This window comes from Puma concolor, chromosome B2 (genome assembly GCF_028749965.1).
Source record: "Puma concolor isolate L17-30 chromosome B2, mPumCon1.1.hap2, whole genome shotgun sequence".
NCBI classification, from domain to species: Eukaryota; Metazoa; Chordata; class Mammalia; order Carnivora; family Felidae; genus Puma; species Puma concolor.
The window spans coordinates 3,521,933-3,535,946 of NC_141671.1; the positions used below are offsets into that span (position 1 = coordinate 3,521,933).

At 48.1% G+C, this 14,014-nt stretch overlaps 4 protein-coding genes across 4 annotated transcripts in view; 2 read left to right on the forward strand and 2 right to left on the reverse strand.

The window, feature by feature from the left end:
- Nucleotides 1-14,014, forward strand: part of LOC147580609 (histone H2B type 1-C/E/F/G/I) — a 505,297-nt gene that overhangs the window by 475,806 nt on the left and 15,477 nt on the right. The gene's annotated exons all lie outside the window — the stretch shown is intronic.
- H2AC12 (H2A clustered histone 12) lies at nt 8,684-9,188 on the reverse strand. Its single transcript, XM_025917016.2, has one exon. It carries the CDS (start codon nt 9,147-9,149, stop codon nt 8,763-8,765), a length of 387 nt encoding a protein of 128 aa, XP_025772801.1. The 5' UTR covers nt 9,150-9,188; the 3' UTR covers nt 8,684-8,762.
- On the forward strand, nt 9,413-11,086 carry LOC112853481 (histone H2B type 1-K). The gene has a single exon (XM_086706026.1). It carries the CDS (start codon nt 9,475-9,477, stop codon nt 9,853-9,855), a length of 381 nt encoding a protein of 126 aa, XP_086562152.1. The 5' UTR covers nt 9,413-9,474; the 3' UTR covers nt 9,856-11,086.
- H4C9 (H4 clustered histone 9) lies at nt 12,293-12,653 on the reverse strand. The gene has a single exon (XM_086705781.1). It carries the CDS (start codon nt 12,617-12,619, stop codon nt 12,308-12,310), a length of 312 nt encoding a protein of 103 aa, XP_086561907.1. The 5' UTR covers nt 12,620-12,653; the 3' UTR covers nt 12,293-12,307.

A 14,014-nucleotide genomic window follows, 5' to 3' on the forward strand; every position in this document is an offset into this window, starting at 1 on the left:
GTGACGTTGGGACACAAAGTAGATATGTGTCCACAGATATTCCCCAGGTGTTCTATGATCTACTGAATCATACAACTGGGTACTCACAGTAGCATCTTATTTGAAAGTGAAATTCTATAGATAAGACCAGAACTGAGATGGTCTGGGGTGCATGTGTGATGCAGTCTGAACTCCTTTGGTATCTGTTCCTACTGCCTGGCTACGTCTCCTTCAACCTCCTTCAATAAGGTCATGGTGAACTCCTTAAGACCAGTTAACAGAGGATTGGCAGTCATGGCCCATTTCGATTGGCTTTGCAGAGCATTCTAGCACCAGTAGAACTGGATGGCTGTGCATTGTAAGTTACAACTCAGCCCAAGGGTAAGGGAAATCCTGTCAGCACAGCACTGGGTGTGCATCCGAATGTATTCGAGTCACCCCAAAGTGATTACCAGAGGGCTCCTCCCATGAAGGCTGTTAACCATGAAGTGGAAACGGTGACCTCTCTGTGGGCATCAGTTAACCTCTTTCCCCGGCCAAACAGCGAATGCACGATTCTCCCTGTACGGAGTTGGGCAGGTTCAAATCAAACGCTCACCAACACCCAGCTGAGTGGGCCACCACCACTGCTGACTGTCCTGCTTGCCAACGGCAGAGGTCGCTGCTGAGCGTCCTTACCGGGTCACTTTCGGGGCTCCATCAAGTGGCCACTAGTTAGCGATTTGATTATACCAGACCCTTCTTTCACGGAGGAAGCACTGATTTTTCCTTACGAGGTAGGCACCTATTTGGGGCCTGAATTTGCTTTCCTTGTTTATATGTTTCAGCTCCTACCACCGTCCACGGGCCCACAGGATACCCTTCCCGTCATCATGGAACCCCAAACGGTGCCTCTAAGTCGGGCACATACTTTGAGTCAATGGCCTTGTACCCATGGTGTTCACCGGTCATAACGTGCACGCATCACCCAGGAGCTAGTGGCTTGATAGAACTGTGAAACGGCCTTCTGGAAGCTCATTATGCCACTAACTGAGATGAGGATCTTCAAGTTTTTGTCCTACAGGGTGTTCCTTCCAACCGTGCCTTAAAACAACGGGCAACACAGAAAGCCACGCCCTCTGTATTCAGAATACACGGATCTGGGAATCAAGGGGTCAAGGTGAGAAAGGCCCCTCTCATCATTACACCCGGTGATCCATTGGGAGAATTTGGTATCCTACCCCTGTGAACTTCAGCTCTGAGGGCTTGAAGGTCTTCATGCCCAATAGAGAAATGTGTCCAGGAGGGAGCATTGTCAGTTTTCAAATTAATTGATTAGTCAATTTCAACAAATGTAAAGGCTGAGAACGGCCTCTGTGCATTTTAGTCTCTCCATGCCACTGAACCAATAGAAGAGTTCCTCTTCTCGCTGGGATGATTCATCCCAATTTCCAGGAAGTAATTGGGTGTCTGTTATCCAATGGGGGCGAAAAAGATACTACTGGAACCGAGAGAAGCTTCTAAGTATTGTTTGCCACCAGCCCTGGGCACTAAAAACATTGTGGCGGAACAATTAAAAAAAAAAAAAAAAGACTCGCAAGGACATGGGTCCCATGGGAATAAAGGCGTAGATTTTACCCCCATGTGTGTAAGAATGCGGTTAAGACGCTCGCAGAGGTCAGGGTGATAAGGAACGAGTTTTTAGAAGGAAGTGAGATGGCTAATTTAAGCCTCCTGATCAGAAGCGGGATCCCTAGTAGCTTTGTATTATGTCAGCTGATTATTTCTCACTTTTTACCCCAACACCTTCTAAGAAGGTGGTAACATGTTAAATTTAAGGTGGGTCTCTGAACAAACTGAAATTATCCGGTGAGCAGGCTGCCAGTTCACCCTCCCATGTTGGAAATACAGAGTTTCCATGTGGGAAAGGACAAGAGGATGTGCCGGGGAACCAGGGGAAGGGCTGGGCCAGACAGTTGCTCTCCCCTCCTTCACCCGCAGGGAGGCTGACCTCTCTCTGAATCGACCAATTCAATCTTTGCCCTCCGGCTTCCCGTCCGGATTTGGCAGTTTAGACAGAGGAAGGAGCACCCTTTGTCTCCAGATTCCCTTTCCTCCCATTGCCCTCTGGGGCTGGGAGGGTGGGGGGTGGTGACGGCCTCCATGGATCAGCTTCTCTGTCCCTTGTGACTTCTTAACACCTTGCTCCCTGCTCTTCACACGCCAATGAGACGATATCAAAGTATTCGGTCCGAGCGTCCTTTTTCTGGTGAAACACTAGCTGCCATGCTGACCTCTTTCAGCTTACATGCTAGTGAAGTTTACAGACATTAAACACAAATACAAATAAGATATGTGTTTGTAAAATATGGTAATTGATAAGGAGTTTAAGGCTGCAGAACGCGTAATGTGGATCAGGATTCGGGGAATACCTCACCAAGAGATAATTTTTTTTAATGAAAAATGACATAAAATAATAGTAGGATAATAGGAGGTTGGGGCGCCTGGGTGGCTCAGTCGGTTGAGTGTCCGACTTCAGCTCAGGTCATGATCTCGCAGTCCGTGGGTTCGAGCCCCGCGTCGGGCTCTGTGCTGACAGCTGAGAGCCCGGAGCCTGTTTCAGATTCTGTGTCTCCCTCTTTCTCTGACCCTCCCCTGTTCATGCTCTCTCTCTCTCTCTCTCTCTGTGTCTCAAAAATAAATAAATGTTAAAAAAAAATAGGAGGTTATGCAAAGAGTGACCGGATGGACAAACACTCTGGGCCTTGAAAACAGCACATGTAAAGGTCCTGAGGCAGGAAGAGCCATCACCTATTTTAGAAGCAGTAAACAATCCCTTGTGATTAGAGTGTTATGAGAAAGAAGTAAAGCAGAACAGAAGTCGTGGCTGTAGAGAAGGCCATGCATGGTGAACCCTTTGCTTTATGAGTGTGTGTCTGTTGTGTCTTTGTTCCCACCTCACGCTTTTCTTTGTATCCCGAGGGCTAGAAGACTAGAGATTATATTTTTTTCGATTCCTTTGTCAGCAGAGTTCTGGGTAGTTTCCGCCAGGGGGAGGCAATGGGAGGGAAAGGAGAAGCCAGGAAGAAAGGAGAATCTAGTTGCTTCTGGCAATGGTGCTGGTTAGGTCTTGAGTGGGGAGGTTGAGGGGGCTGGGGGGGACAAGATCACTGTAACACAGCATTCCTTCCCCTGGGAAAGGGACGGAACAAGCCGAATACGATCTCTTTGTGCAAACTGATCTCCTGAAAGGACATTTTGGAAACTGACTAGAATGTTCAGAGAGGCTTCTGATTTATTTAGCGACAGTGCCAGGCCAAGTCAGAAGGGCCCGTCCCTGACGGGGCTTTCTAATTCTGATCTGATCGTTTCATTAATTCATAAATGTTTCAGGCAAGCAGAGTATGGGATGCAATGATTTCCCCACAAAGATACCAATTCGCTTAGCAATTCTACCATGAATATAATGCGGTTAGCTTTTGAGGGGTCAAACGATATTAATTTGCACAAGCAGTTTTGCCCTCAGAGTTCTTTTGGTATTTTCCTTTGTGTTATTCCAAGGGAGATCTGGGATCTTAAATTTATATGCCGATCGCCAGTTGTGAGTGTAGGTATCAGTCATTCTTGTAAATGTCAGAACTCCTATCAGGTGCTGAAAATAGCACACATGGGGGGCGCCTGGGTGGCTCAGTCTACTGAGCATCTGATCAGCTTAGGTCGTGATCTCACGGTTCATGAGTTCAAGCCCCACATCAGGTTATGAGCTAATAGTGCAGAGCCTGCTTTGGATTCTCTCTCTCTCTCTCTGTGCCCCTCCCCTGCTGGTGGGCGCTCTCTCTCTCTCTCTCAAAAATAAATAAACGTTAAAAAAAAGTAACAGCACACATAGGGTTTAAATTCCCCGATAAGTGAAGCAACGTCAACAAAGTCAGCCTGGTATAAAGTTATATTCTTTTGTCCTTAGTCAAGCATCCCCATATCCATAACCACGTAGATCTCTGAGATTTTGTCATTATTAATTGTCTGAATCATGTAGTTACTTTGGGGGATAAATATTAGATCTGACCTTACAATTGTTCCCTATACCCCATGTGTTAACAACAACTCCATCTAGTAATAGGTGTGATGAAGGAATAAAGAATAGAACGAGGAAAAGAATGTATTAACTGCGATCCTCGTTTTCAGGAAATGACTACTGTAAACATGACTTGAATAATGAAATCTAGTTTTATTCTTCCTCATTAAAAAAAATATATTTATGAAGCTTGTTTATTTATTTTGAGAGAGAGCGGGTGTGAGCCCAAGCAGGGGAGGGGCAGAGAGAAGGAGAGACAGAATCCCAAGCAGGCTCCGCGCTGTCCGTGCAGGACTTGAACCCACGAACTGTGGGATCATGACCCTCTGGGCCAAGATCAAGAGTTGGACGCTTAACCAACTGCGCCTCCCAGGCGCTCCTCATTTGGCATTTGTTAATGCAAATCTGACCATCTACATGCTACTCCTCTGCTAAAATCTTTCAACATGTCCCTTCAAACCTTCTCAACCAAGGTTTGCCCACTTTAGACCAAAGTATAGAAGACCAGGTAGTTACGAGAAGGGCAGTTACGTACGGGTTCTGTGTTGAGGTAGATAATGTCTTGATTTACAGATTTATCTTTTACCAATTGAGAATCTGATTGAATCACACTGTACTTTCTTGGCTTACGCTGTGGGAGCCTACACCGTAGGCTGGCGGCTTAAATAACAATGTCAGAGCAGATATTTAGTTCGGCTCTCACAGGAAGCCTGGAGGCCAGCACGGAGGAGGCCGCGCCCAGCTGTGGGGAAGGTCAGAGGCCTGTCCGGGCCACACTCCTGAGAAGCCCCATCCCACCAGACGGGCCCACGATGGCGGCGCCATGACAGGAAGCCCCTGGGCAAGTGAAGAGGAAAAAGTGGGAAACCAGCGTGTCTGTCCTTGAATTCCTTCTGATGAGACCAGGAACCTTCCGGGACTCCTTTGGGTCTGGCTTGAGTCGAGGCCCCAGAGCCCAGGGTCTCCCCAGTTTCCCCAGCAATACATTTATTTGTCACAGTTCTGGAGTCTAGGAACCACAAGATCAAGGTGCCAGTGTCGGCTGAGGGCTGGCTTCCTGGCTGGTAGAGGCCACCCTCTCACTGTGTGCTCATGTGATGTCTCTGTGGGCTGCGGGGAGGCAGGTGTCCTGGTCTCTCGCTCTTTTTTTTTTTTTTAACGTTTATTTATTTTTGAGACAGAGAGAGAGCATGAACAGGGGAGGAGCAGAAAGAGAGGGACACACAGAATCTGAAGCTGGCTCCAGGCTCTGAGCCGTCAGCACAGAGCCCGACGCGGGGCTTGAACTCACGGACCGTGAGATCATGACCTGAGCCGAAGTCGGACGCTTAACCGACCAAGCCACCCAGGTGCCCAGGCGCCCCCCTCTCGCTCTTATAAGAGCAGTAATCCCATCCTGGGGATTCTACCCTCATGACCTCATGGAAAACCAGTCACCTCCCAAAGGTCCCACCTCCTAGTACCATCCCATTGGAGTTTAGGGTTTTAGCCTAAGAACTAGGGGGTGAGGGTGAGATACAAACACTCAGCCCATAGCATTTCTTTTCTGGGTTGGAATTAGAACAATACCCACCTCATCGGTAGCCCAGAGTGGTCTGTATGGAATTTCCCTTCCATGTTCTCTTGAAAGGCTCCCTCTCCTTCCATTTGGGCCTCAACTGTTCATTCTGAAGCTTCCACATCATGGTGTAAGGCTGGATTATTTCCCAGTACCGGGAGAGCGAGGTGATTGGCTGGATCTGAAGGAAGGAGGGAGGGCCAGTGGAAGATCCTCCGTAGTCCTTATAATTGTTGTTGTTGTTTTTTTTTTTAAGTTTATTTATTTAATTTTAAGAGAGACAGGGAGGGAGGGGCAGAGAGAGAGAGAGACAGAATTCCAAGCAGACTTTCTGCTGTCAGTGTAGAGCCTGACATGGGGCTCGATCTCACAAACCATGAGATCGTGACCTGAGCCGAAGTGAAGAGTCAGATTCTCAACCACTCAACCGACTGAGCCCCCCAGGTGCCCGCCCCTCACCTCCCCCCACCCTGTAGTCCTTATAACTGTTTTATATCACTTTCTCTTTGATATGAATCAAGCATCTAATACAATCTTACGGGAGTAGACAACATTAGTAAAGATTTTTTAGAAAGTCTGTAGATTTTCTCATTTCTCTAAAAAGAAACCACATCCCTTTTGAATTCCCCAATGAAAGTAAAGAGGTGATACCAGCCATATGTGTTAAAAAGTAAGTTTTACAAACACCGTCACAGACATTACTCACCGTCAGTGTTTACATGCATGTTAATGTATGTCAGAGACATACAAATGCGGGGCGCAGACCCCCCTCCGGGGAAGCCTTGCTGTCCAGCTGCAGAGCGAGTGCGTTTACAACAGCCGCCGAGCAACTTCAGGGTTTGCCCGAGTGACAGGACCTGACCCGGCTCAAGGCCGCACCCTCGTCCAGGGCAGCCTGCAGCCCGCACAGAGCAAAGCGGGGCCATGCAGACTGGGCCGGGGGGATCTTTGCCCAGTGCGGGACATCGCTGACGGGCGGCTCAGGGGTCTGTACCCCCACGTTTGTCTGGCCCGCGGCACGGTCTGACCCTCTGTCCGGTCCTAGTTCCTCTTCCTCCTGCCACAGCTGTTGGTCCTTAATAACATCTTGTACCCCAAACTCCACCTGGGCATCCGCTCCCGGAGAACCTCACCTGCATTGCTCTGTCACCATAATCTCTGTCCTGGGTCTCTGGCATTTTATTATTGCTTTATTCAGTAGGGCTTCCGCGAGCTAAGACCAGGACCAGTGTGGGGGCCCCGGGAGGCCGCCCCAAATGGACCTCTATGGCGTACTGATTATTTTGAATGGGAGCTTCTTGGGAAGCAGCAGGTGCGAGGACCTCACACCATCTTCGGTCCCCCTGGAAGCAGGGAACATCTCCCTTAGGAAAGGTCACCTCCCAGGACGGAAAAGTAAAAGACCACTTATCACCAGAGAAAGTGAATTGAGAGTAACAAGCCTTGTGACGTCTCTCACCAATCGACTACCTCAGCCCAACTTTTACTTAAAACTTCTTACTAATTAAGATTCCCAAACATCTGTTTTCTTTACCCTGTCAAATCCTCACTTTTTTTGTTTGTCTGTCTCAAGTGTATGAAAACTGCCCGCTTTACAGTCTGTTCAAGTGTCAATTTCATTATTGGGCCTCCCCGCGCACGTCACAAAACATTTTTTTCCTCCTCCTAATCCGTCTCATGTCAATCGAGTTCTTAGCCCGGCTCGAAGAAATCTGGACAGAGGAATATTTCTTCCTTCCATTCAGTAGCAAACAAATCTGTGTGTATTGAATTATAAACTGTGTGCTCTTAACATCGCTGTTTGTGACCACACGACAAATTAATACTTTTATGGTATCTCTCTCTTTTTTTTTTTTTTTTTAAATTTTTTTTTTCAACGTTTATTTATTTTTGGGACAGAGAGAGACAGAGCATGAATGGGGGAGGGGGCAGAGAGAGAGGGAGACACAGAATCGGAAGCAGGCTCCAGGCTCTGAGCCATCAGCCCAGCGCCTGACGCGGGGCTCGAACTCACGGACCGCGAGATCGTGACCTGGCTGAAGTCGGACGCTTAACCGACTGCGCCACCCAGGCGCCCCTCTTTTTTTTTTTTTTAAGTGGGTTGGGGTCCACAGATTTTGACAACTTTGATTTGTATTATCAAATTTATTACCTCAGAGATCAGGATTGCTACTGCTTTTGATGAGTCATCCACATTAATCCACATACTCCAAAGTCCTACGTTATGCTCCCCCCCGCTTGCTTTAACACCGTAGTCTTCTGGGCCTGCTGGCTGTTCCCAACTAATGCCACACACATCTTCTGTCTTAAGGCCTCTGCATGTTCAGTTCCCTCCGCTTGTAATTCTCTTCCTCTAATATCTACCTGGCTCATCTCTTTTTTAGATGAACGTAGGTCTCTGATCAGATACACCTTTAAAGAAGTTATCTACACTTACCTTCGATCTAAAATAGGGGTCCCCATTATGCTGTGTAGCTGCTCTATTTTCTGCACAAGATATTTGACACCTAACCTATTGTATGATTCTGTGTTTGTCTCTCTTACTGGAGTAATTTCCACGGAGGCAGATTTTCTAGGTTGCATCCGCTATTGGGTCCTGAGCTGCTGGAAGAGTGAATCAAATGAACACATGGGCTCCGAAGAAATAGGACCAAGGATTTACCAATGTGGGATTCAGTAAGTTCTGTGTACTTTCAACCAGTAAGTCAGACTAACTACCCTTCGGAATGAAATCTTAAAAGGGGAAGACCACTAAGAATTCCATCACCTGAGAATTTAGAGCACCTAAGAATCAGTGTCCTTTTCCAGAACTCTTCTAGTACATTCATACAGCTAAATTTCTTCTGGAAAAGCGGTCACTGCATCCCGTACTTTTGGCCGCCTAAAACTGGTAACGGATAACGTAATCAAAATGGGTTCAGGAATTTGCCTGACTGGCTCCATCTGAAACTTCTGGACACTAAACCCGCTACCCTGTATCTCCAGCTTGTCCTTCCCGTAGGTCAGACTACATGTAGTTATCGCCCATAAAATTGACACTTCGTCTCCCACGATTAACGAGGCCTTACAGTCACCAAAAAACACAGCAGATAGTGTGCACCAGCTTTCTCTTTGATAGTTTAAGTGGCTCTGAAAAGAGCCTTTGTTTGGCAACTTCCCTAACCTTACTCCTTATTTGGCCTTGTGGTGGCTCTCGGTCTTCTTGGGCAGCAACACGGCCTGGATGTTGGGCAGGACGCCGCCCTGCGCGATGGTCACGCGGCCCAGCAGCTTGTTGAGCTCCTCGTCGTTGCGGATGGCCAGCTGCAGGTGGCGCGGGATGATGCGCGTCTTCTTGTTGTCGCGGGCCGCGTTGCCCGCCAGCTCCAGGATCTCGGCCGTCAGGTACTCCAGCACGGCCGCCAGGTACACCGGCGCGCCGGCCCCCACCCGCTCGGCGTAGTTGCCCTTGCGGAGCAGGCGGTGCACGCGGCCCACCGGGAACTGCAGCCCGGCCCGCGACGAGCGCGTCTTGGCCTTGGCGCGAGCCTTGCCGCCCTGTTTCCCGCGTCCAGACATGACAACCCCAGATGCACAGAGTGTACCTGATACAGCCAACACCAGGCCAGCACTTTTTATAACCCTATTGAGCGCGAAAAAGAAGACTTTGCATTGGCTAAGCTGGTGGCTTTATTTCATCCAATGAGAATGAAGCTTTGGGAGTCTCGCGTTGCGATTGGGCAGAACTGACTGCTGACGTCAAGTTGACTAGTCACCAATCAGACCCAGGACTGTAACTTGCACCTTATTTGCATAAGGGCTTCTACATAAAAAGGACAAGTTGCGCTTTGCCCGCAGTATAGTTTTCATTTCTCTTCTCAGCGCGTCAGGTCTTCTCTCGGCCATGCCTGAGCCAGCCAAGTCCGCCCCGGCCCCGAAGAAGGGCTCCAAGAAGGCGGTGACCAAGGCGCAGAAGAAGGACGGCAAGAAGCGCAAGCGCAGCCGCAAGGAGAGCTACTCGGTGTACGTGTACAAGGTGCTGAAGCAGGTGCACCCCGACACGGGCATCTCGTCCAAGGCCATGGGCATCATGAACTCGTTCGTCAACGACATCTTCGAGCGCATCGCGGGCGAGGCGTCGCGCCTGGCGCATTACAACAAGCGCTCGACCATCACGTCCCGGGAGATCCAGACGGCCGTGCGCCTGCTGCTGCCCGGGGAGCTGGCCAAGCACGCCGTGTCCGAGGGCACCAAGGCCGTCACCAAGTACACCAGCGCGAAGTAAAGTTGCCAAGTAAGAATATTTAACCCAAAGGCTCTTTTAAGAGCCACTAACCTGTCAATATCAGAGCTGTAACTACATGTTGAGAATCGAGGCTCAAGTTCAGGCGGTTTCTTTGAGGCAACCATGAGGATTCCATTGCAGTGAGTAATGCCTACTGTGCCCACAACCGCCTCTGGCAGGAAGGAAACCGGATGTGCTGTGAGTTGACTCGAGCGGGTTTGCAGCAAACATTCTAGTATGCCCCTTAACGGGAGAGTAACACAAGTTTGTATACGTGTGTTGTGTGAACTAAAAATGATTCCTGGCTGTAGCGCGAATGTGGGTCCTTCGGTTGTGAGCAAGAGCGGCTTCCTGTCGATCCTAACAGCCTATTGTCTTGTGACTTTTCTCCGTTAGGCGTTCTAATCTGCCTTTATTGGTAAGTTCAGTCCCCACTGGTCTTCCAAAGCCAGCCTTTTACCTCCGGTTATCGCCTGTCCTAGGCGGCACGATATAATGAGAAAGATACTGTGTGCCGGAGGGGACGTTAGATTCGTAGAGCAGTGCCTTCATCCAGCTTGGGGGAAGAAAGTTGGCCTCTCCGGCCCATTTGGGACCGGGACAGTGCCAGACCACCCTGAGGGAGAGGTATGCAAGGCAAAGATAAGCTTACCTTTTCTCCTGAGTAAAGAAATGGAATACAAGGGCTCGCAATAATGTGGCTAGCTTACTGGTTTGTCATACTGCCAGAGAGAGAAGGGACAGGTGGTGTAATGGGGGAAAATAAGGGCATATAAGTAACCGTTGGAATCTCGTGCCTCTACTGATTTGAGTAAATTAAAGTCTGTGCATCTGTTCGCCCATCTGTAGGAGAGCATTGATCTGAACTTTGTGAATTATGTGCTCTCCAGAGAGAACATGAAATCTGTGTGAATAGAGATGATAAAAGTGACTTTCTTAGGCCCACAATCGGATCTACTGTAGAAGAGATCGGAATAACGATCAGATTGGGAGAGTCACGAGCTGTCCCTGATACTTGTCCTGATACACGTCTGCCATTTCTTCCTCATGGGACTAGGACTACAGCCGACTCTTGGTGATGGCTTCTCTAGCTGCGCTAAGCAGAGAAGAATGGTTAAAAACGTTATAGGTTCGTGTTATAGAATATATTTGTGACTTGGTTATTTGACTTGGCTGGCAGTGCCTTTATTTTGCCATTTTAAAATGAGAATAATAAAACCGATCAAGATTACGCGAGAGAGTCCACGGAAGGTATTTACCACAAATTGAAACAAATTATAGGCAGGATTTCTTCTCTTTCACTCTCCCTTTTGTCTTTCATGACGGCTTGCAAATTTTAGGCATTCGGGCCATCAATCATGGCTTACTAAGAGAGTAGGACGATCAGTTGCCAGTAATTTCAGAAAAGTTTCCATCTCCAAGCCCAATAATGCCATGAGCAGCCTAAATTTCGTCCACTTGTGCCTGCATTTCTTTGAGGAACCGAGGGAAATAACTCCTGTACGAACAGGCATCACTTGCCAGAACTCCTAAGAATATAAACCCAACATTATTAGACCTGACTCCAAAATAGCCAAAAATCTTGTAAGAAAGTAAACAACTTTGTTACGATCAGAGAAATGCAATTTAAATACATGAGATACAATTTAGCAAATGCGGACAGGCAAAAATCTGGTCTGCCGTTAGCAAAATGTTGCAGGCGAGGGGGGGGGGGGCCGCGGGGGGGCGGGGGGTAGCAGGAACTCTCGGTACTTGTGGAATATGGGAATGTAGCCCAAACTACAACCTTGAGAAGCAAGCTGCTCATTTCTTGTCAAGTTGAATATGCACAGATCTTCTTGGTGAGCAATCCCACTCCTAGATAAGCAAGGAGAGAAGGCGTACAGCGGAGTACAGTGCCCATTGCCGTGCTAGGTCATGGAGGGAAATACAGCAATCTAAATTTCCAACAGAGAAAGGAATGGATAAATCATGAATGTGGTCTACAGTGCAAGAGGACAGATAGATTCTCTTCTAGAGCTCTCTGCAAACAAGTTTCCTGTTAAGGGGAACATTACTTTGCTTGGCCTCTTCACGATCGGACATGAAGGAATGTATTTAAAAGATCGGTGTTAGGTTAGGTTAGTGTGGGCCTGGCCCTTAAGGCCGGACGTTCCAGATTTCTCAAAATCTTTGGACTAAGCTAATGATGCAAAAATAACCAGATGCCGTGCAATGCCACCACGCAGTGAGAAGGGGTCGGGGGGTCGGGGGGCCCAGGTCCTGTCCCGCTGGGTCTCAACTCCCATCCGCCGACCACGTTGAACTCCCCGGGCAGAAATAACCATTAAGCCGCATTTGAAAACGGCTCTACCGAGACCCGTTTATAGACAAGCACTAAAGCTCTTTTAACGAAAACTTGGGGGCCCTAAAAAGGGCCTTTTTGGTAAGCGACGGGAACCTTCAAAAAACTTTAGCCCCCGAAGCCGTAGAGGGTGCGGCCCTGGCGCTTGAGCGCGTACACCACGTCCATGGCCGTGACCGTCTTGCGCTTGGCGTGCTCCGTGTAGGTGACGGCGTCCCGGATCACGTTCTCCAGGAACACCTTGAGCACCCCGCGGGTCTCCTCGTAGATGAGGCCGGAGATGCGCTTGACGCCGCCGCGCCGGGCCAGCCGCCGGATGGCGGGCTTGGTGATGCCCTGGATGTTGTCGCGCAGCACCTTGCGGTGGCGCTTGGCGCCCCCCTTGCCCAGGCCCTTCCCGCCCTTGCCGCGACCTGACATCTTCTGGAAGTCTGAGAGCAGAAGAATGCAGCGAGAGCGCGCAGCTCTCTTTTATAGGCAACCTCTGCGGACCGGAGTGAGAACCGGAAGGGCAGCGGCGGGAAGTCCGCCTGGGTTGGAGGAGGGACCTAAACCCGAGCCTCCTTTGTTCTCGGAGCGCTTTACACCCAGGACCCGGGCGATTTCCCCTCGTTCTCGTGTAGCGTGTTCCGTACCCCATCCTCATTAAGCAACGGAACTTTAACACTGCAGAGGATACACTTTAAAGAGCACAGGGAAGAAAATACTCCGTTTACGTCTCTACAAATAGGCATGCATTTGCTAACTATGTGTGTAAGACTGTGCATTTTGTGAGGTTATACGGGGGGAGTAATGCTCCAAATGCTAACTTCTTACATGTTGAACAAGATGTGCTAGTAAAACAGAATTTTAAGATCTTGCAGGTGTATTGCTAAATTCTCTTCCAGCAAAGGTGTAGCAGTTTTCAGTTTCAACAGCAGCTCCTACTACATCTTACTCATAATGAAGAGAGCCATTAAGATAATCTTAACTATAGTAATCCAGACTTGGTTTCTTGTATAGAGAATTAACTTTTAAAAAGTTAACCAGCTAGCTAACCAGTAGAACATAGTATTTTCCCCACTGATTCGAGGGAATTAGTTGCTCATATATTGAATATTTCACTTAAAATTATTTCTTGAGTTTTCACTGCTCCTCTGATTAGTCTACTGGCAGTGCTGAAGGTTATATTTGTAACATTGAAAAATAGCATTTCGGGGCGCCTGGGTGGCGCAGTCGGTTAAGCGTCCGACTTCAGCCAGGTCACGATCTCGCGGTCCGGGAGTTCGAGCCCCGCGTCAGGCTCTGGGCTGATGGCTCAGAGCCTGGAGCCTGTTTCCGATTCTGTGTCTCCCTCTCTCTCTGCCCCTCCCCCGTTCATGCTCTGTCTCTCTCTGTCCCAAATAAATAAACGTTGAAAAAAAAATTTAAAAAAAAAAAGGAAAATTAGCATTTCGCTATACATTTATTATGGCAAATACTGTGTTTTCCTAACCTGAAAAATACTGAATCTCTCCATCCATCTAGGTCTTTACGTGTATCTCAGTAGAGGTTGTTTTTTTTCCCCCTAAGTAATATATCATTTGAAAAATTTTTAAAAGCTCTCATTAATTATAAGAGCAATTAATTTGTCATTAGTGAACAAGTAACAATTCTAATGCAGGGGGAAAAAAGTACACTTTGGTCTTTCTACGAAAATCTTTATGAAAATATACTTGGCTGAAAAAAATATATATACAACTTTACTATTGCTTAAATTCTGCGAAATTTTAACACTTTTTTCAGCATTAGCATGTAATCCCCTTGCTATCCAATGATTTTATTGCTACCCTTTAT

What these genes read in the sequence shown, in the direction of transcription:
- H2AC12 (XM_025917016.2), bottom strand. Translation starts at nt 9,149, where the DNA reads ATGTCTGGACGCGGGAAACAGGGCGGCAAGGCTCGCGCCAAGGCCAAG.
- LOC112853481 (XM_086706026.1), top strand. Translation starts at nt 9,475, where the DNA reads ATGCCTGAGCCAGCCAAGTCCGCCCCGGCCCCGAAGAAGGGCTCCAAG.
- H4C9 (XM_086705781.1), bottom strand. Translation starts at nt 12,619, where the DNA reads ATGTCAGGTCGCGGCAAGGGCGGGAAGGGCCTGGGCAAGGGGGGCGCC.